Source organism: Hydra vulgaris, chromosome 08 (assembly GCF_038396675.1).
Source record: "Hydra vulgaris chromosome 08, alternate assembly HydraT2T_AEP".
NCBI classification, from domain to species: Eukaryota; Metazoa; Cnidaria; class Hydrozoa; order Anthoathecata; family Hydridae; genus Hydra; species Hydra vulgaris.
In genome coordinates this window covers 370,736-392,805 of record NC_088927.1, presented here as the reverse complement: position 1 = coordinate 392,805, position 22,070 = coordinate 370,736, and the positions used below count along the sequence as shown (strand labels likewise).

Genomic DNA, 22,070 nt, shown 5'->3' with positions numbered 1-22,070 from the left:
GGGGTTGAACCAAATTATGTTTCTAATTCTATTACGCTTTTTTGCAATTTTCTTTTCAAATTTTAGCTCGAAATTTTGAAAGCCACTTTTTTTAAGGGCATCTTCATAAACGCGTTTAGAGGAGTTAAAAATATTTTCATTAGAAGAGTTTTGGTTTAGCCTATTGTTAATTGAAATTGGAATTTGTTTTAGAGTTTGAGGGGGATGGTTCGAATTTACATTAATATACAATAATTCGTCATTAGGTTTTTTGTAGGGCTTATAGGAACTTTCTGAGAGGTTAAATGTGACATCAAGAAAATTCACTATTTTTAAATTTATATTTATTTCAATTAGGAAGCCAATATTTTTAAAAACTTTAATAATATCTTAATATATATATATAACTTTAATATATATATATATATATATATATATATATATTATATATATATATATATATATATATATATATATATATATATATATATATATATATAATATATATATGTATATATATATATATATATATATATATATATATATATATATATATATATATATATATATATATATATATATATATATATATATATATAAAGTTATCATAACACTCGTATTAATTTAATTTTTAATTAAAAATAACTATTTTTGTCATGTTTCTGTTCTGTGTTATATTTCAGTGAACGTGATAAAGGTGTTAACTACCGTAATAAAACAACTACTGTGGTAAAAAAGCAATCAAATATACCATCAGTTCCGTATTATCAGCACACCTAGCACCGAGTGCGCAATTTTATTATAGGGCCCCTTACGTTTGGTTGCCCTAAAGATATTAATTTTTCATTATAGAATTTTAAAATTTGAAATATAATAAATATTCTTGACTTAAAAAATGTTTTTTTATTAAAATATACTAAGTGTTTGTTTGTTTGTTATAAATCTCATTTTAGATCAACAGCAAAACGTAGCAATATATACTTCCTCTAGTTTATAATAAAATCTTATTTAGAGGGTGTGTAACTTTCTTATTTAGAGCGTGTGTAATATTTTGAGTTTTAACATTTCACTTCAAACCGCTGATTGTAGTGCGTTATTTACTGAATGAAAATATATAGACATTTTTTATTTTTTTTTAAAGAAACTTTTTTAACTTATACTATATTATTATTAACTTTTATATTTGTAGTATATAATATAACTAAATATAAAACTTAGTATATAAACATAATAGCAATAACTACAAATATAAAAATAAGGAAACAAAAATAAATGTATAGCATTTAATGTGAAAATTACAACTACCCAATTCATGTTACATATTTTAGCTAATGTAACAGGATAAAGTGGAGAAATTTTGGTACATAAAGCTATTTTATTGTTTATAGACGCTAATTTCCTAATTATCCTTTCTCTTCGGGACGCCACTGGCCGCTAATTACTGCATATAAATTTTCGCAAAGTGTACTGATTTCTGTTATCACCACATAAAGTTGACTCAAAAGATACAAAGCAGCTTTAATTTCACCGCTTACATGTAAGAAACTCTTTAAGTATGCTCATATTACCAAGGTGCTCATATTGACCTATTTTCCCTAAGCTAACGGGTGATGCGGAAGTTATCGGACAAAATAAAAACGTCAATAACTTATTTATAAATAAAAAAACAAACTACTATTATATTTTTTTTAAATAAAGCATTTATCTTTTAATAAAAATATATTATTTTTTATATGAAAAAACACCACCATCTGAAATTGATCTCAATTTTGCTCTGACGCCTTTCATATGCGAGTTTAAAAGTTTAAATCAATTTCTTGTAGTTTTAGTTTAATGCGATCAATCAAAACTTGCTCTGTTGAAGCTTGCCAATCTCCCTCGTAAACCTTCTGTGCCAAATGTCCCCAAAAATTATCAATTGGTCACATTTGGGGTATTTGGTTCTTTATCAACGAAACAAAAATCGACCAATTGTCGATTGATTTACACCGAATTTAATACCTATTTTTCTCTGACTGACCCCTTTTCGATTGTTGACAAGACTCGTTAATTCGGCTTTCTTTTCTCTAGTCCAGGATGTCGGACGACCAGGGTGCTTTCTATCAGAAAACGATTGAACAGTTTCAAGTCTTTTTAGGTTATCATATATTGTATTTCAAGCAAATCCTTCCTTTTCAAAATGATTTACGATTTATTTTTTTTTATATTAGGTTTATTTACAAAAAACATTTTTAGTTGCTTTCGGAAAGATTCTCGTTCAGCTGCATTTAACCTCATTTTAAATAATTGTGTTTCAAATAATAAAGTTTATGTTTCATAGAACGCTTATTCCTACGCATAAAACCACAAAAACTAATTATTATGCTCGAATAATGAAATTAGGATTCGTCCGATAACTTCTGCATCACCCGTTAAAAATGGAATTACATATATATATATATATATATATATATATACACATATATGAAATTAACATACTGCAACACTTATTCAGAATAAATATATGTCAGCAAAATATGTCCAAAAAATAATATTATTTTTTAAACGAAATCAATCTCAAAACATATCATGTTTAATAAAGACTCTTCTTGCTTTGTTGGGACTATTCTTATTCGTGTAACCAATCTATTAAGATGGCAATATTTTTAGTGTTATTATTTTTTTAAACGATGATAAATTTTATTTAACATCAATCTAATTTAAACTAACAAGAATAGAAGAATTAAATCATCATCACTTACGTAAAGAAAATTATTATCGTGAGAGTTTACAAATGTAACTTATACCGTTTTAAACATTCTATGCTATAATTCCTATGGGAATCAAATTCCTTGGTTCACGTTTTGAATATACTTTTAACAAATATATATATATATATATATATATATATATATATATATATATATATATATATATATATATGCGTGTATATATATATATATATCGCAATAACACACTTTTATAAATTAACTAAACCAATTTAAATACTTTAATTATTTGAGTAAATAACTAAAGTTAGTAAAAACCATAAATTAGTTTCATTTTTTAATTTATAATCAATAATAAATACAATTTATAACATGTAAATAAAAGCAAAAGAGCTTTCGTTTTATTTTAAAAAAATGCGCTATACGAATGATAACAAAAATTAAGAAAATTTTTATAAGAATTAAGAACGGAGTTCTACAACTTTTAAAGAAAAATGTTTGTCAATTATACGTTAAGTATAACACTTTACATACATTAAAACTAAAATAATAGTTAAAAAATTAAACAACTTGTTTGCTGTTCTTCTTTATTTTTCAAACAGATTGCGATATTATTTTTTGTTGACATTGTATCTGGATGGTTGATACCTAAAATTTCAGTTCGTATTTTATCAACAGAATAATAAATTTCTAAAGCTTCGTTATATTTTCCCATAGCGTTCAAACAGTTTGCGATATTATGTTTTGTTCTCATTGTATCTGGATGGTTGATACCTAAAATTTCAGTTCGTATTTTATCAACAGAATAATAAATTTCTAAAGCTTTGTTATATTTTCCCATAGCGTTCAAACACTTTGCGATATTATGTTTTGTTCTCATTGTATGTGGATGGTTGATACCTAAAATTTCAGTTTGTATTTTATCAAAAGAATAATGAATTTCTAAAGCTTCGTTATATTTTCTCATAGCGTACAAACAGCTTGCGATATTATTTTTTGTTGGCATTGTATCTAGATGGTTGATACCTAAAATTTTAGTTTGTATTTTATCAACAGAATAATAAATTTCTAAAGCTTCGTTATATTTTCCCATTACTTTCAAACATTTTGCGATCTTATTTTTTGTTCTCATTGTATCTGGATGGTTGATACCTAAAATTTCAGTTTGTATTTTATCAACAGAATAATGAATTTCTAAAGCTTCGTTATATTTTCCCATAGCGTTCAAACAAGTTGCGATATTATTTTTTGTTCTCATTGTATCTGGATGGTTGATACCTAAAATTTCAGTTCGTATTTTATCAACAGAATAATAAATTTCTAAAGCTTTGTTATATTTTCCCATAGCGTTCAAACACTTTGCGATATTATGTTTTGTTCTCATTGTATGTGGATGGTTGATACCTAAAATTTCAGTTTGTATTTTATCAAAAGAATAATGAATTTCTAAAGCTTCGTTATATTTTCTCATAGCGTACAAACAGCTTGCGATATTATTTTTTGTTGGCATTGTATCTAGATGGTTGATACCTAAAATTTTAGTTTGTATTTTATCAACAGAATAATAAATTTCTAAAGCTTCGTTATATTTTCCCATTACTTTCAAACATTTTGCGATCTTATTTTTTGTTCTCATTGTATCTGGATGGTTGATACCTAAAATTTCAGTTTGTATTTTATCAACAGAATAATGAATTTCTAAAGCTTCGTTATATTTTCCCATAGCGTTCAAACAGTTTGCGATTTTATGTTTTGTTCTCATTGTATCTGGATGGTTGATACCTAAAATTTCAGTTCGTATTTTATCAACAGAATAATGAATTTCTAAAGCTTCGTTATATTTTCCCATAGCGTTCAAACAGTTTGCGATTTTATGTTTTGTTCTCATTGTATCTGGATGGTTGATACCTAAAATTTCAGTTCGTATTTTATCAACAGAATAATGAATTTCTAAAGCTTCGTTATATTTTCCCATAGCGTTCAAACAGTTTGCGATTTTATGTTTTGTTCTCATTGTATCTGGATGGTTGATACCTAAAATTTCAGTTTGTATTTTATCAACAGAATAATAAATTTCTAAAGCTTCGTTATATTTTCCCATAGCTTTCAAACAGTTTGCGATATTATTTTTTGTTGACATTGTATCTGGATGGTTGATACCTAAAATTTCAGTTCGTATTTTATCAACAGAATAATAAATTTCTAAAGCTTCGTTATTTTTTCCCATGGCGTACAAACAGCTTGCGATATTATTTTTTGTTCTCATTGTATCTGAATGGTTGATACCTAAAATTTCAGTTCGTATTTTATCAACAGAATAATAAATTTCTAAAGCTTCGTTATATTTTCCCATAACGTACAAACAGTTTGCGATATTATGTTTTGTTGACATTGTATCTGGATGGTTGATACCTAAACTTTCAGTTCGTATTTTATCAACAGAATAATAAATTTCTAAAGCTTTGTTATATTTTCCCATAGCGTACAAACAGCTTGCGATATTATGTTTTGTATCAAGCGTAAATTTATTATTTTCGCCATAAGTTTCCGTATTAAAACTTTGAATACTTTTTAATATTTCGATTGCTTCTTCAAATAAACCTTTACATAATAATAATTCATGTATAGATGTCGTCATATTATGGAATGTTTTTGAAATTTTCATTCCATTAGTGCGAAACATATAGATAAAATGGAAAACAAAATAGTTTCCGTAATCCACGTGATCTTTTACTTCATTTAATTCAAATATAAATAAGTTTTCAATTAAACTAAGATACGTATTTGTAGTTGAATTTCTATTTTGAAAACATCTACACGTCAGCTGTGTCAGTTCGTGCATTGAATATTTTTCATCATCAAAACAGTTTAGTAAAGAATAACTCCTTAGTAACCCAACGGCTTCATCTATTACATTTTCTTCGTTTATTTCCATTTGTTTTGAAATTTGGATAATAAACTGTTTACTTATGTTTTGATAGTCGCAATGAGATAAACAGTTTAATATTTTAAATGGGAAAGGTTTACTTCTTTCTAATTTTATTAAAACTAAGTTAATTGCTTTTATTGCAGACTTTGGTTCTTCTTCGGTTGGAAAGTTATTGTCTAATATTTCTGGTTTCGATCTATATCGATCTACGTATTTTTCTATCGAAATTCTATGAATATTTATATATTTTGTTGCCTGAGTAATAGCGAACGGATGATAACCAAGTTCTTTAATGAGGTTTCTTATATTTTCATCGGCGTTTTCTTTAATATTATTTTTTACATAAGCGAATGCTTCTTCTGAAGTAAAAACATCAACTAGCATTTTGTTTACGTTATTCGACCACGCTCTCCATTGGGAGGTAATCAACGTAAATGAATTTGGTTTTCTTGAAATATACATGGTCAGGTTTTTAACACTTTCATCGTCGACATTGTCAAAAATATACAAAGTTTTTTCATTTTTATAATGGTTGTGAATTTTTTTAACAATCACTTCTATATTCAAATAATCACCTTTCGAGTCATGAACTTCGAATCCTAATACTTGACATTGGTTTCTCATTGAGGTTTGTAACTTTCCAAATGCTGCGTCTATCCAAACAAAGTTTTTGTAGAAGTTATAATAAATTTCGCAATACTTTCTTGCAATTTGTGTCTTCCCAACACCGGACATTCCATATAATATTAAAGTTGACTTGTTTGCTTCATGTAAAAAACGTCGAATTTCACAAAGTAGTTTTTCGCGTGAAAATAAATTTTCTGAAATCGGTTGAACTTCTAAAAATTAACGCACGGTTAGTTTATAAAATGTTATTCTCTTAATTAAAGTAAATTTAATATCATTTATTTTAGTAAAGAGTTTTAATTTTTTCCTAAATTTTTTCCATTTTTTTCAAACGCGATGCGTTAATATTAGCGTATTAAGTCCAGTTTTAAAAAGTTTTAATATAAAAAAATTATAAAATTATACTACTTTTAAAAATATTTTTGAGTAAAGTCTCATACTACAGTATTTTTATATACAAAGAGAACGTTTTTGTAAACAAAACTTATTATACTTTGTAAACTTAACAATTTGAAAAACATTCAGTAATTACTTAAGAGAATACAACCAAAAGAACGATGTTTTTTTTTTAATTCAAATTTTACTAAATTGAAATTTTAACTTAGTTTGAGAGTTTAAACTTCATAAAAAAAAAAACAGCATTTTTTAAAAGCTTGTGCTCTACCAACCTGTAATGCAAATATTTGGACTTTCAAAATATTTCTGTTTTTATTTTATGTTTGCTTGTTTATTTCATTACGAATTCTAAAATTTTGTACAAATTAGTTAATTAATAAATGTAATATCTATTTTTGAATTAATTTAAGGAAAACTAACCAAAGTAGTGATATATTTAATTATCAGGTTGAAAGATTGCTTGCGCAGGTTATGATAAATAATCTAAAAACTTTATTCAATATTTCTATAAAACTGCAGCTAGAATACTCAAAAATGGTTTCTCGATTCACTTTCTGATCATTGTTTATAATCATTTGGAAAATGTAGTACAGATAGCTGATTCATTAGAATGATATCTATATGTTTCTACTCTGAGGCTCTAAATAAGTACCTTTGCAAATCTAAATTGAACTATACATCCAATATATCTAGATAAATTTTTTTTAATGAGTCTATTTCCCAACCTACCCAACAAGCATTTTCCATTTTTTCAATGTTAAAATTAGGCCAATATTTTGAAACCATTTTTTTTAAAGTTCTACATGTTTTTCACGTCAAACCTCAGATGTTGATTAATTAACCTGATTTCAACCCAGGGCCGTGCACAGGATTTTTTTATCATACTGCTGGTATATAAGTATAATTAAAGTAGTCCAGCTTTTGCGTCTTACAATGTTATTTTTCTTGCCTTATTTTTAACAAACTCTTTAATCACATCATCAAGTCAATATTTTAACTAATTGAAACCTATTACTTAAAATAGCAAGATCATTGGTTCGTTCTTGCGAAAAAAGTTCTTGAAGACCTTTAATTTATTGAATGAAAGATACGCAGTGCAAACACTACATTTTTTGAAAAATTCCCACAACTTCATCTCAGAAATTTTGTTTAATAAGCCGAATGAGACAAGAGGTTTCTCAATTGGAAATGTTCATGTGACGAAAATATTCATGTGACGAGACTAAAAATATCCTCAAAGAGGAAGTCAATTCATTTTCATTCTCGTCACATGAATATTTCTGCCAATAAACGGGAGCAGGTACTCTTGATTTCTGGTTCAAACAGTTTTTAATATCCCCACTCAAAAAAATAAATTAGCAAAAGTTTTTTGAATGGGTACGAGCAGTGAATCCACCAATCACAGAATCAAAAATGTGATATAAAACTAATCCTCGAAATGTTGCCTCCTCTCCTCATTCTGTCTCTGTTGATTCCGTAATATGTTTATCAATTCAATTAGCTCCCCAGCAAAACCTTTGCGCTTTACTTTTTGTAGGACATTTTGAAGGAGCCCATTTATTTATAACCTCATAATCACTGGTGCTCGAGTAAATTGCTCTGGGCCGGGGCACCAAGCAATTCGTAAACTTTGATAAAAAAAATTGTCCTTAATTTTATCAATAGTTTTAAAACAATCCGTTAGAACAACGGATTGCTTTTTTCTATTAAATAAACGAAGTAATTCGTAACCAAAAATCACAAAACCAACGGGGTAAAATTAGCTATTAACGGATTCTTCAAAATTTCGTTAATTCATCGGATTAAATATTCAAACCCGTTAAAAAACAACTAAACTTTTTATTAAAAAGGGTTTCCATAAGAAATTATGAAGTGGTGCTTCTGTACATTATATTTTTAAACCTTGCTTGTTTGTTTTAGATTTGTCAATATATTATAGTTCTTTATTTATAAATGATAAAGTTTTAAAAGGCGTTTTGTTTTTTTTTTGTAATTTTTTTATTTAGTTTTTATTTGCAATTTTTTTAATTAGTTTTTACTATTTTTTTTTTATTTGCAATTTTTTCATGTTAGTTACAAATAAGTTTATATATTACTTGTTTAAATTTGTATTCTCGCAGTCGGAAAGTCACGTGGTTGAGCAAAATAACAATAGCACAAGTTGTAATTATCTTGGATGAGGAAAAACAAATGATTACTTGAGATAATTAAGCAGGAGAATTCGTACGAAAAAGTGATTTGAAGAGTTTAAAAAAAGAAATATCTGTTTGTAAATACTTTGAAAGATTAGATTTTAACGCCGCAGAAAGGTATATAAATAAACTTTCAATACTTGGAATCACCTGGTGTCTACACAAGTTCCTTGCAAATACTTGGAAAGATAATCAAACTGAATGGACATGAGTTCAACACCATGATATCTATAATTATTTAATAAAAAGTCCTAGAATATATTCTCTTGAGGCTATAGATAATTAAAAAGCATTGGATGCTTATAAATATTTTGTCTTTGGCTAGATGCAGGAAACGTTTCACACGACATTAAGCTCTGGCTTTGTTGCTTTGAAAACACAAATTGTCTAACTTGTGTGTTTAAAACAGGAAAACCATCTTAGTCACCAGAGTTGGCTCAAAACAACAACACCAACTTACAAAACATGTATATATATATATATATATATATATATATATATATATATATATATATATATATATATATATATATATATATATATATATATATATATATATATATATATATATATGTATATATATATATATATATATATATATATATATATATATATATATATATATATATATATATATATATATATATATTTATATATTTAAACAATTTCAAAATGTATTCTACAAATACAGTGCCCAATGTTCTTAAAAAAACAGAGCAATTATAAATTAGTAGAAAATCACTTAACAAAAAATTTATCTCATTTAACACTGTGTTTCATTAATAAAGACTCATCAGTAATGCATATCTGATGAGTCTTTATTGATGTAAAACAGCAAAAATTATTTTAATTTTTTTTTTTTATACGAGGTGGCCCAACGTAAGCACATTTTTATTGTATGTATAGCTCAGGGCTGGATTAATAAAGTGGCCAAAGGGTATTAACATTCTATTATTATTTTCATTCTCTTTTGTTATTCAATACAATTTTTGACATTTGTTTTAATTTCAATAAATGCGCACATGCCTCTATTTCAAAATCAAACTACCACATTGCGCAAAGCTCTGCGTATTCTGAACCTGTATATATACAGGCTAAGAATAGACAGAGCTTTGCGTAATGTGGTATGTGTGGTAAATTGTGTGTTTTATTTGCACAATCAAAACAAAAGAATTTTTAGATGTTATATCATGTTATAACATGTATGATAACGGATTGCACCTGATTGATTTTTAGGCTTCACCTTTATCTTGAAGGTGATCTTTACTTTGCTTATAACTATGTCACTCAGTAAAAAAATCTTTTGAGAATTCCTTCGTACGGAATTTATCTCTAAAAAAGTCATAGTTGTGATTGTGCAAATAAAACATAAAAAACGTTAATAGCTGTTCAAAAGTAACTGTTTTGTAACATTCATTACTATCACGAAAGTAATACTTTTTAAAAATAGATTTCTTATTAATTGAAAAATAAAATAAAAATATTCCCAAAAAAGTAAATTTGAATAATTTGAATGAGTAAAAAAAATATTATAGTTATTTAACTTTAATTTTTTCCTTAAATAAAAAAAATAATATTGAAACAAATAGAGTACTGAATGTTCTTAAAGAACAGAGAAAATAATAATTTAGTAAAAACACTTATCAAGATATCTTCTCCGGTCTGTTTTCTTTCAACAGGTTTAGCAGCTTTCTGATGAACACGCTGATGGGGAAACCGACTGTTGAAGATATTTAGATAAATGTTTTTACTTATCTAAGTATTAGGATCTGAAAGATAATTATAAGATCTTGAGCTTCATAAATATGAAAATCCGAACCTTAAAAACTATAAACAAACGAAATTAAGAGAAGTATAGTATATTAAAAAATAAATTACTAAAACCCTAGTTGTATAACAACTTTCATAATATTAGAAGTATCTGAGTATATATCAAGTTAAAGAATTCTCTTTTTTTTAAGGTTGAGTTTAAAATTTTTATTAGATCAAAATTCCGCAAAACAGTATTACTCCATAGATGGGGTCCACTATAAGCATTGAATAATTGAATAATATTTATTTGACTAAATGGCTCAAAATGGCAAAAAGTAATGTTTCTCATATCGTATTTGTTGTAATGTTTCAGGTATTATAAAAAAACGGTAGGGAAAAGTTTTTTCTTCTATATATATACAACAGACCATGAAAATCTGGAATTTAATGCTGAAAAAACATCCCATCAAAATACTTTTAACTAATGATTGTGTATGTTATAAGGTTCTTATAACCACAAAAATTGAAATCATAGTTTGAAATTCAACAGTGTTATTTTAATTTGAATATTTTGTGCAGAAAGTTAAACTTGACCGTTATTTAATGATAGATACACCTCTTAAAATGCATTTTACAAGTTTTTAGTTATCAAATTGATAATTAATCACACTAAATTTTGTATAAGCACTTATAAAAAGCTTATCCGAAACTTCAATCAAATTTTTTTGAGCTCAAAGAATTCACTTAGCACATCCCTATTATATACAAACTTAACTTTTAGGTCAATACAAAAAATATTTTATTTCCGCGCGCCAAAAATTTTTTTTCCATTATGCCTATTTTTGCTAAATACCATAAACACTGCAGATATTCCGTTTGTTTAATTTATATGAAAAAAGCAGACAGGCACCCTGAAAATTTGAGATCCTAACGCTGATGGAAAATCCCACCAAAATCCTTTGAAGTGGTGATGCTGTATACCATAAGGTATCCATAATAAAATTTCAAAAGTTTGTATTAAAATCCAACAGAGTTATTAACGTTTTTCTACAACTGAAATATTTTTTTTGGAGAAGTCGTAAGTTGTTATATCTCAAGTTATAACAACCTACGACTTCTCCAAAAAAAAGTTATTTTACTCAAAAAAGTCTAAATATTAAATAGAAATAAATATAAAATAGAAATACACAGAATTTCTGAATTATTTTATTATTCTTTTTTCTTATTAACAAACATATTGGCAAAAAAAAAACACTTCTCAATAAAGCATTCTAACAACCCAACGTTTGTCAGATTATTCTTATTTGACTTTTTTGCATCTCGCTCTAGTTCCGCGCAGTTGGTTCATACTTTTTTGCTGTTGTAATCAACAACACAGTTTAGGAACTGATGAGAGTAATTGGGATGAGAAGCACCTCTTTTGTATCTTTCCCAATTACTTTTGAAACAAGAATGTAAAACTTTTGTAGCTTTTTACTATACAGTCCCAGGCTAATTTTTTTCACCTTGATAAAATGTTGAACATGATGAAAAACAGCATAATCCTTTGGAGTGACAGAAAATTGAAGCTTCAGAAAACTGGATTTGAAATCTTTGATTTTCAAAACATAATTAAATGAAAGAGAACGAAAAACAACGAACTTAGATAGCAATAACCAAGGCGCTGAAAGAGCAATTGATGTGGAAAAAGTAAAATTTTTCCACACCAACTGGCTATCTTCTCAGCTGGCAGCAAGTTCTTATGGTGAAGTAGTCTCCTAATGCCTTTTGCTGAAAGTTGGTTTTAACTAACCTTACCAGGCTAATCTAGTTGAGAGCAAATCCAAGTTTCCTCATTCCGGTATTTAAAAAGCCCCATGTTCTCTTGGATTAAAATCATATTTTGAACACTCAAAGGATCAAAAAAAGTTACTGGGAAGCTGATGATCCTAAAAATTACATTATAAATTAAATTTATCTTATTTACATTTTGATCCGAACTGTTTCTCTTGGTGATGCATCTTTGCCTGAAACCACAGTTGACGAAATCTGCTCTGCAACTATTGGGTCTGCCAATACTAGTTCTCTGAGGCTTTCTCAAATTACGTAAATACAGCCATAAAGTTTTTTACAATAAAAGCAGTGTTGTTTCCGTTAATAGATATATTTCCGTTTCAATTTCAATTTCGTTATTGGCGATGTATTTACGTCCCAATTTCAATTTCAATTAAGCAAGTATTTCCATTTTATATCAGTTATTGAATTTTTTGTATTCATTTTATGTGGAATAAAGAAACAAATCTCAAAGTTAATGCAACAGATTGAAAACTAAAAAGATTTTAAAATTGTAATTGTGTTTCTCAAATCCACATTGTTTATCTAATTATCAATCAAGAGTAAAATATCTAAAAGACTAAAACGACTGAAACGACATGCAAACAAAAATACTATATAATATAGTACTATGGTACATGTAATGTCACTACTGTGCTACGAGAAGAGTATAATGGGCAATTGTTGGCAACGATAACAATTCCTTATGACACCAAACAAAATTTAAGTATTAAAAGGTTTTATCGATAAAGATGGCATCATTGACTTGTTACAAACGAGAATGACGGGACATCATATCCATGTTCGCTTTAAGGAACACTCGTCGTTCCAAATTTTTTGCTGTGCGATTGTTTTTTCCTGAAGTAAGAAGACCGCAGATGCTGAAAATCCTTTTAGCGTAGGCCGCGGACGCAGGAATTGAAATTAAATCAAGAGCAAAAGGTGCCAGCAGATGAAAATCGTTCAAGTTATCACGCCAGAACGACATTGAATCTGTTCAGATGTCGGCATCGAGCTGAATTCGTCTGATGTATTTCTGGAGTTCATCAATGGCTGAAGACCGGAGTGCTTGCGTTGGTACAACTCAGTTTTCCTTTATTCGCCGAGATAAAAATTTGAACTTTTTAGCCGGTGGTGCAACTGCAATCGAAGCATTTGACAAATACCCGCCACTTACAGAATCATGCGGTTGAGGTTCGTGCAAACTGGTGGCTGAATTTGAAGATTCGCTGAAATTTTCGGACGTGCTAGAACCATGATTTTCTCTTAATCTGATACTTGCCACTCTTCCCTATAAAACATCATATATATTCATTTGAGTTATAACAATAATAATAACCTAGTATTTGAACACACCCTACACTGTCGTAACACAAATTTGAAGGTGCAATCCGAGTCAACTCAATGAACAGTCCATATTCATGCCAACATCTCTCCACCTGGCACAGCCTTGAACGCTACATTAAATGTAACTACACATTACACACTAATCGAGACGAGTTTCACTAATACAAGATAAAATACTAAGTATAATGTATAAAATAATAATTATAATAATAATAACCTGGCTTTGTGACACTGTCACCGTGACGTACCTTACAAAATGTAATACAAGCTCAAAAGTGCAAGCCATGTGACCATGTCAGCTCAACAAACCAACCTCACTCGTCCCTGCAGGGGGCTTTCCATCTGACACAGCCTCACCCACATGCCCGAAAATGCAAGCATGGCCGCAGTTTAACCGTCATGCCCTGAACAACGTCGGAGTTTAACGTCATACCCAAGACACAACGGATGAGTTTAGCGTCATTCCCAGGACAGAAATAATTACAATTCGATGTGATTTGATTTAAAGTAATCGTCATAATAATGACTAACTCATTGAAACATAATCATAATAATAATAATAGTCCTAATAATGACTACTTCATTGAAACATAATCATAATAATAATAATAACCATAATAATGACTACTTTATTGAAACATAATCATAATAATAATAATAATTATTATAATAATGACTACTTTATTAAAACATAATCATAATAATAATAATCATAATAATGACTACTTCATTGAAAGATACCAAGTAAAATCTGATAAACGTAAGACAAGAGAAGGTTCATAAGGATAAGTTTGAATTAGGGAACGCAATTTGGATTCGAAAACCTCAATAAAATCTTTTGAAATAATTTAAATGAAAATATGTAGGTACATAGCAAAAATAAACCCGATAAACGTTGCTCCGTTCAAATTATTCATCAATTTATATTTATTATCACCTCATATAATTTTGGTCCAGCGTGGAGTTGGAAATGGCCTAAATGATGTAAGGGGCTAATGACATAGGTTGTAAACATGTCAGTGGTTCAAGTTAAGCTCAGTTGAAACTTTGACTTTGATAAGCTCATTAATCATGAACAGTGAGCCTTAGTGAGGACCGTATTTACAAATTAGGTAATCACTAACAACATCCCCGATTTGGTAAGACATTTTTCGCACTAAAAGGAGAAAAATCATTAGATGTCAAGTATTAGTAAAGTTGATAGCAAACAAAAATAAATAACCTCTTGTGCTTCAATGGAAGAATGAATTGATGTCAAGATGAATATTTTGGCAGCTTCTAGCAGTTCCTCAGTTTATTGAGTCAGCAGTGTAAGCTTTGCGATGTCTGGTGACACGAGACAACATGCAGCAGGTATTGGATCAAATAATTGGTTCGACGGCATAATAAACATGTCAAAACGGCTTTTTATTTCTGAATACAAAATTTTTGTTATCGATTGATTCAATTCCGGATTTTCGAGGTGACACATCAAATCAAAAATGCATGGCAATACATTGCAAAGAGAAGATGTGTCTGTTTGAAGAGTGTCCGTGTGAATTTTAAATGGTTCCAAAATCTGTTTGATGTTTTGAGTTGTATCCACTCTCTAGGATACAGGCAATCGTATTTCATTCCTTCAGTAACTTCTTTAATTGATGCTCGCAGGTCCAAAAATTGCTCAAGCATAATGTATGTTAAGCTCCAGCGCGTGAGACAATCTAAGATGATCGTTAGTCCACAACGTTGAATGAGTTTCTGTATAGCAACTGAAGATTTCCTGATTGTTCGAATAACAATTCTTGATTTGTCGACCATTTCTTTATATTCCGTGCATTTGTCGAGTGACCTCAAAACGAGTTGTAGAGTATGAACAGCACATGGTAACCGTTTCAACGAAATATTTCTTTCAAATTAATGTCCATGTTTTCAAAATCATCACTTAGTTCGCCATCTCAAGCATCTGAATTTGACCCATCGTCTTCATCATCTACTCGTCCCAACAAAATATCTTCATTGAGTGTTTTGATTGCTTTCTTCATGTTACTATCATTATCAGTAACAATCAACATTATTTTTTTTCTTTTAATTTTCCAAGTACGAAGGCATTCTTCAAGTTTATTTGAAATCATTTCACCATCATGAGGATGATCGACTGTGAATAAATTTAATAGGACGTGCATTGATTTGTGCAATTTTGAATGATATGAGCATACCTTTATGCCAAGATAGGAAGCAGTGTAGCTCTTTTTGGTACAAATATCCATTCCAATTGTCACCCGACGACAACTTGTCACAGCTTCTTTCACACTTTCTACACAGTTATTGAACTTTGTTTGGAACAGCATTTTAAGTTTTTTTCTGGCAGGAACCGTATATTTGCCATCCAGTGCTTTACAGAATTGCTTGAATGACTCTTTTTCAACAATGCTCATAGGTAATCCACAATCAATCACCATTCCGACCAGGGCATCATCCTGATTCTTAGCCTCAGTCGATTTAGCACTCCAAGTCTTTGGTTCACGTAAATAATTTTTCAAATTTGATGTTCTACTGGCTTCATGGGCAGCATTCCCTCCGCACGTCCTTGCAATTGGCCTCTTGTTTTTCGACTCAGTGTGAGTAGACAACGAAGCTTCTTTCTTTAGAAACTCGGCATACTCCGATTTGTGGTAAGATTTCAAATAAACTTTCGCATTCGTTGAATTTCTATCGGAAAAAACACAACCGCATACAGTTCCACCTTCTGTAACAACTTTGCATTCAGAAGTGTTAGAAACAGTATCTTGCTTAATATAATCCCATACAGCAGATTCCTGCTTTCGTCCAGCTGCATATATTCTCTGACTTGATGCCATATTGTAATTTATTAATTATAATGTTATTAATAATTATTGTTATTAATTGGTTTTCTGCTCGAAATTTGGAAACCATCTAATTTTTGTTTGTAGAATATAAGATTTGATCGAAGTCAAACCAACGTAAAGCATTTGTGGCTATTATAGAATTAAACGTTTACTTGAGGTACGAATAAAAACTTTTAAAAAATTACACAATGATTATACGCATAGAAAATGATGACGTAGGCTACAAGACAACGAAACCTCAAAATAGTGAATATTATTGAATAATAATTTTTCAACGGACTAAAAAAAAAAGCGCTAAGTGACAAAATTTAGTTATTGAGAAAATATGAATATTTTAAGTGTAGGTGCTTTTTAGAAGGTTATGATTTAACTTGATATTAAATGAATATATTTCCGTTATTTACAATTCTATTCATGTTCTGAAGTATTTTTCCTTTAAAGATCCGTTTCCGTAACCGTTTTGTTTCCGTTTTAGCATGTATTTCCGTTTCAGTTACCGTTATCGTTAACGGATTTGATATATTTCAGTTAACAGACATTTCCGTTTCCGTTAAATAAAACAACAATGAATTTGTACTATCTCCATAAATAATGGTTTGGAGTAAATCAATCTGTAAAATTAATCAAGCGGTTTGCATGTTTCTGACGGCGCACAGTGGAGTATTTCAAAGTAATAGTCGATCAAAAGTCGATTACAAAAATTTTGTAAAAGTAAACTATTAGCTATATATCATGAAAGATTTATAAAAGCTTCATCACTAAACATCAATTTTAGTGTTGCCCACTCCCCCTTATAGGTATAAAAATAGTTTAAACTCGGACTTCGCGTTAGCTCATTGTATTTGTTTTTTACGCTTCCTGTCAAACACAACTTTTAAAAGTATTATTTAAGCTTGTATGCTTAAAAACTTTTAATAAATCACGATGAACGTTAAAGAAGAAGGTATGTACATACAAAATAAATGTATAGTTTCTTCATTTTACTTAACAAAGTGAGATTTTTTTAAATATATATTCGAGACTAAAATTGTTAGATTTTTTTTTGTAAATACTATATTCAAAATTGTTTTCGTATATGAATTAAGCCGAATTTAGCAAAGATTTTTTATGTAACTTAAACATAGTTATTCAAATTAGCATTTTTGAAATAAAATGTTCCACATAAATCTTCCATTTTTTTAAATTTATTTTTGATTAAATAATACGACAAAAACGTTGTCTTTTGAATAAAAACTTATTTCATTTTTTTTTTTTCAGAATCCCAACCAATGGTGAAAGAGATGACTAGAGAAGAACTCTACGATGCTATGAAACAATGCCCCAAAAAAAAATTGATGACAAATTTGTGTTTTTAGAAGATCATCTCAAAGTTATTACAAAATGTACTGAAAATGAACAAAGTTCACTAAAAAACGCCTTAAATACTTTCAAGTTTCATTTTAAACAAAAATGGATAGCTGCTAACTACATAGAAGAACGTTTTTTGAAGCACAGTAAACTATGGCTCAATGCTATCATAAGTTTACCCCCTGTATAATAAAAAGGCCTGGTCGACCATCAAAAGATTTCGAGTTGTTGAGTTCGCCAAGCAAGAGACGTAGAACAAAAGCTTTGAGAGACCAAATATCTTATGCACAACTAACCTATGCTGCCCAAATGAGTCAGCGTGATGCAGGGCAATGTGATGCGCCTAGAATAATGAAAGATCTTAGCTCCTCACCGGAAAAGGCAAACAAATATAGAGAAAACTTTAATTCCATTCAGACGAATGTTATAAAAAAACACACACCATCGGAAGCATTATCAATTTTTGTGGAAGCCAATATGACAAGGAGACAATATGAAATAATTCATGCAGCTAATAAAAATATTTATCCATGTTATTCGCTTTTGAATGAATCAAAAAAACAATGTTATCCTCCACAAGAGTCAATGACAGTTTCAGAAACATGTTGTGAAATCAAACTACAAGATATTCTAGACCACACAACTAGACGCTTGTGTGAATATTTAGATGAAGTTTTGGAAACCTTAAACGAAGAGGAAAGAAGCAATTTAGAAATGTTATCAAAATGGGGTTGTGATGGCTCACAGCAGCAAACATTTAAACAAAAAATCCAAAATAGTACAGATAGTGACTCTTACATTTTTCAAAGTTCATTTGTGCCTCTACAGCTTATATGTCATATTGGTAGCCAGAAGATTATTTGACAAAACCCTGTGCCCTCTTTTACAAGATATTGTCGCCCAATTCGAATTCGTTTTATCTATGAAACTAAAGACATAACAAATGAAGAAATCTGCTATATAGAAGATCAAATAAAAAACTTAAAAAAACTGAAATAGCGAAGTTTTTAGGTGGTATTATACATATAAAGCATACCTTGGCATTTACAATGGTTGATGCAAAAGTATGCAATGCTGCAACCAGCACGATATCTACTATGAGGTGCTATATATGTGGACTAACATCAAAAGACTTTAATAATTTCACCATAAAAAAAATAGATAATCCAGATGCCCTTATATTTGGTTTATCGATATTGCATACAAGGATTAGGTTTTTCTAATCTTTACTACATTTATCATACCACATTCCCATAAAAAAAGGCAAGCGAGAACATAAGATGATAAAATAATTGTAGCTGAAACAAAAAAAAACATTCAAAATAAATTCAAAGAGAAAATGGGGCTGCAGGTGGATATTCCAACTGCAGGTTTTGGGAATACTAATGATGGTATCATTTTGGAAACCTTGTCAAGTGGAAATTTATGGATGGTATCCAATGACTCCTACAATGCACAAGATATTGAGACATGGTGCCACAATAATTGATCAAGCTATATTGCCTATTGGTCAATTATCGGAAGGCGGCTGAGGCTCGAAACAAGCACTTCCGTGATTATAGACAGAATTTCTCGAGGAAATTTTCAAGAGAAATTTTTAATAGGGATATCATAAACAGACTTCTGTTAAGTTCCGATCCTTTGTTGAGCAGTGTCAGAAAGAGGCTTAAGAATAAAAGAAATGCTATTTCCAGTGAGGCATTAGAGTTCTTGCAACCAAAAACATTGAACGAACTACAACAATATGAAGAGGAGGCATCTAGCGAAAATGAATCAGACTAATGTTTATTTTTTATCGTTTTTTAAGTATATTTTTTTATTTTATGTTGTTTTTACCTTTATAGTAGGGTTTATTTAACCTTTATAGTGTATTTGTATATTTCCTTTTGTTTAAATTGTTTGTATTTGCATCACTTTATAGTAGGGTTTATTTCACCTTTATATGTGTATTTGTATATTTCCTTTTGTTTAAATTGTTTGTATTTGCATCACTTTTTTTAAACATTTTTACTCTTAATGCATTTAATGTTTTAATTGAAGTTAAACAGTTTAAATTGTTGTTTAGTTTTTTTTTTTAATTTTATTTTTTTAAACTTCTTTTTGTACACACTAAAAAAAAAAGGTAGAAATTTCTACCTTAGGGTAGGATATGTGATATACCCTTAGTAAGGTATAATTTTCTACCTTTTAAGGTAGAAAATTATATTAAAAACAACTATTTTTCATAGAATTTTCTAACTTAAAGGTATAATTTTCTACCTTATAAGGTAGAAAATTATACCTTACTAAGGGTATATCACATATCCTACCTTAACTAAAAATTTCTACCTTTAATTTTTAGTGTGTATGGTTTATATGCAAAAGTGTGTTTTGAGTAAAAAAAAAACTGCACAATTATTTTAAATATTATATTATGATTTCAAACTGCTTTTAATTGTTTATCTAATTGTTAAAAGCCATAAAATAATTTTGATCAACTTTTTACCATAAATACTCCACTGTGCGGCTGTAAAAGTAAATTTACGTAAAGTTTTTGTAACCACTCCTAAATGCTTCGTAACAACATCTTTTTTTATTTCAATTTCATCAATAAAAAACTTGGCTGAATTTTGGGGTAAATAGCGTAATTAAGAGACCGAATGGATATAGATCCATTTGGTTTTATTAATGCTAACAGTTTATATCTATAAAAGTTTATATAATTAATTTCTTCCAACAAAATTGATCCCTAAAATAAAGTAGATAGACAGTAGCACGCTTTTTAGAGTTTTTAAAAATCTAACCCAGTGGGCACGGTACGTTTTTAAAACGTTTTTTAGACGTTTTTATAAGGTTTAAACCTAATAAAAACGTCCAAAGAACGTTTTAAAAACGTACTGTGCCCACTGAGAAATTTGATTAAAAATAATTTTCCAAGCTCCAAAATAATGCTGCATTTTCTAATATATTCTCATAAATCTTTGTATTAATATTACTACGAACTTTTATCTTTTATTAAGTGTTTCGTAAAGTTTTATATATGTCTGATCTACTCGAATATACCGAAAATTCTTCTGCAGGTTGTTTACGACTACTACTACTACTACTACTACTACTACTACTACTACTACTACTACTACTACTACTACTACTACTACTACTACTACTACTACTACTACTACTACTACTACTACTACTACTACTACTACTACTACTACTACTACTACTACTATCACTAAGTATCATTGAAAGAAAGAATTAAAAAATGGGCATTTATATAAAAATTACCTTTAAAAGAGCTAATTTTATCTCCTTGATTTGGTTCCATTTAAATTTGTACAGCCGTTATTCTAAAAGGTTATAATAAAGTATTAATGAGTATTTTAAAATTAGATAAAAAAAAATTTATAAATAATTAAAATCGTATATATATATCAAATCTAAATATTACATAGTATTAAGCAAAATAAAAGATCCCCCCCCCCGTTTTTTAATCTTCTCAAACAATAATGAGTAAAAAAAACTTTATATCTTTATATATGAACGTAAAATTTCTATATATATATATATATATATATATATATATATATATATATATATATATATATATATATATATATATATATATATATATATATACATATATATATATATATATATATATATATATATATATATATATATATATATATATATATATATATATATATATATATATATATATATATATACATAAAATTTTCAACATTCGAAATTATTTGAAATAAACGTTTTCAACTTTGAAAAATGAAACTATAAGAAGTATTTAACACCTAAAAACAAACCTTTGTTTATTAAGACGTTTTTATTTGTCGAAAATACAAAGTATGTTTGATTTTTCCTTAAATAATAATGAACATTTAACTCATCATATGAAATATGACAGTTCAATTAAAAGTTATGTAAGTCATTTCACCTACTCACGTGAAAATGGTTTACTATATTAGGGCTTTGAGTTTCTTATTGACTCAATCTAAAAGAATATAATACAAATTGTTTATACATATTGTTTTTTTTTAATTAACCAACTGTGTTGATTACAATATATGCTTTGGATTGCGTGAAGTCAAAAATAGAGAATAAGAGAGTGAGAAAAAAACTTCTGCAAAATCCTTTG

General features: G+C 28.5%; 1 protein-coding gene across 1 annotated transcript; it reads right to left on the bottom strand.

Moving 5' to 3' along the window:
* Positions 1-1,133: 1,133 nt before the first annotated feature.
* Positions 1,134-21,266, bottom strand: LOC136084155 (uncharacterized). The gene is made up of 5 exons (XM_065804290.1): positions 21,203-21,266; positions 4,296-6,455; positions 3,840-4,217; positions 3,462-3,713; positions 1,134-1,180 (listed from the first exon to the last, which is right to left on the bottom strand). The coding sequence occupies exons 1-5, from the start codon at positions 21,240-21,242 to the stop codon at positions 1,134-1,136; spliced, it is 2,877 nt and encodes a 958-aa protein (XP_065660362.1). The 5' UTR covers positions 21,243-21,266.
* Positions 21,267-22,070: the final 804 nt, after the last annotated feature.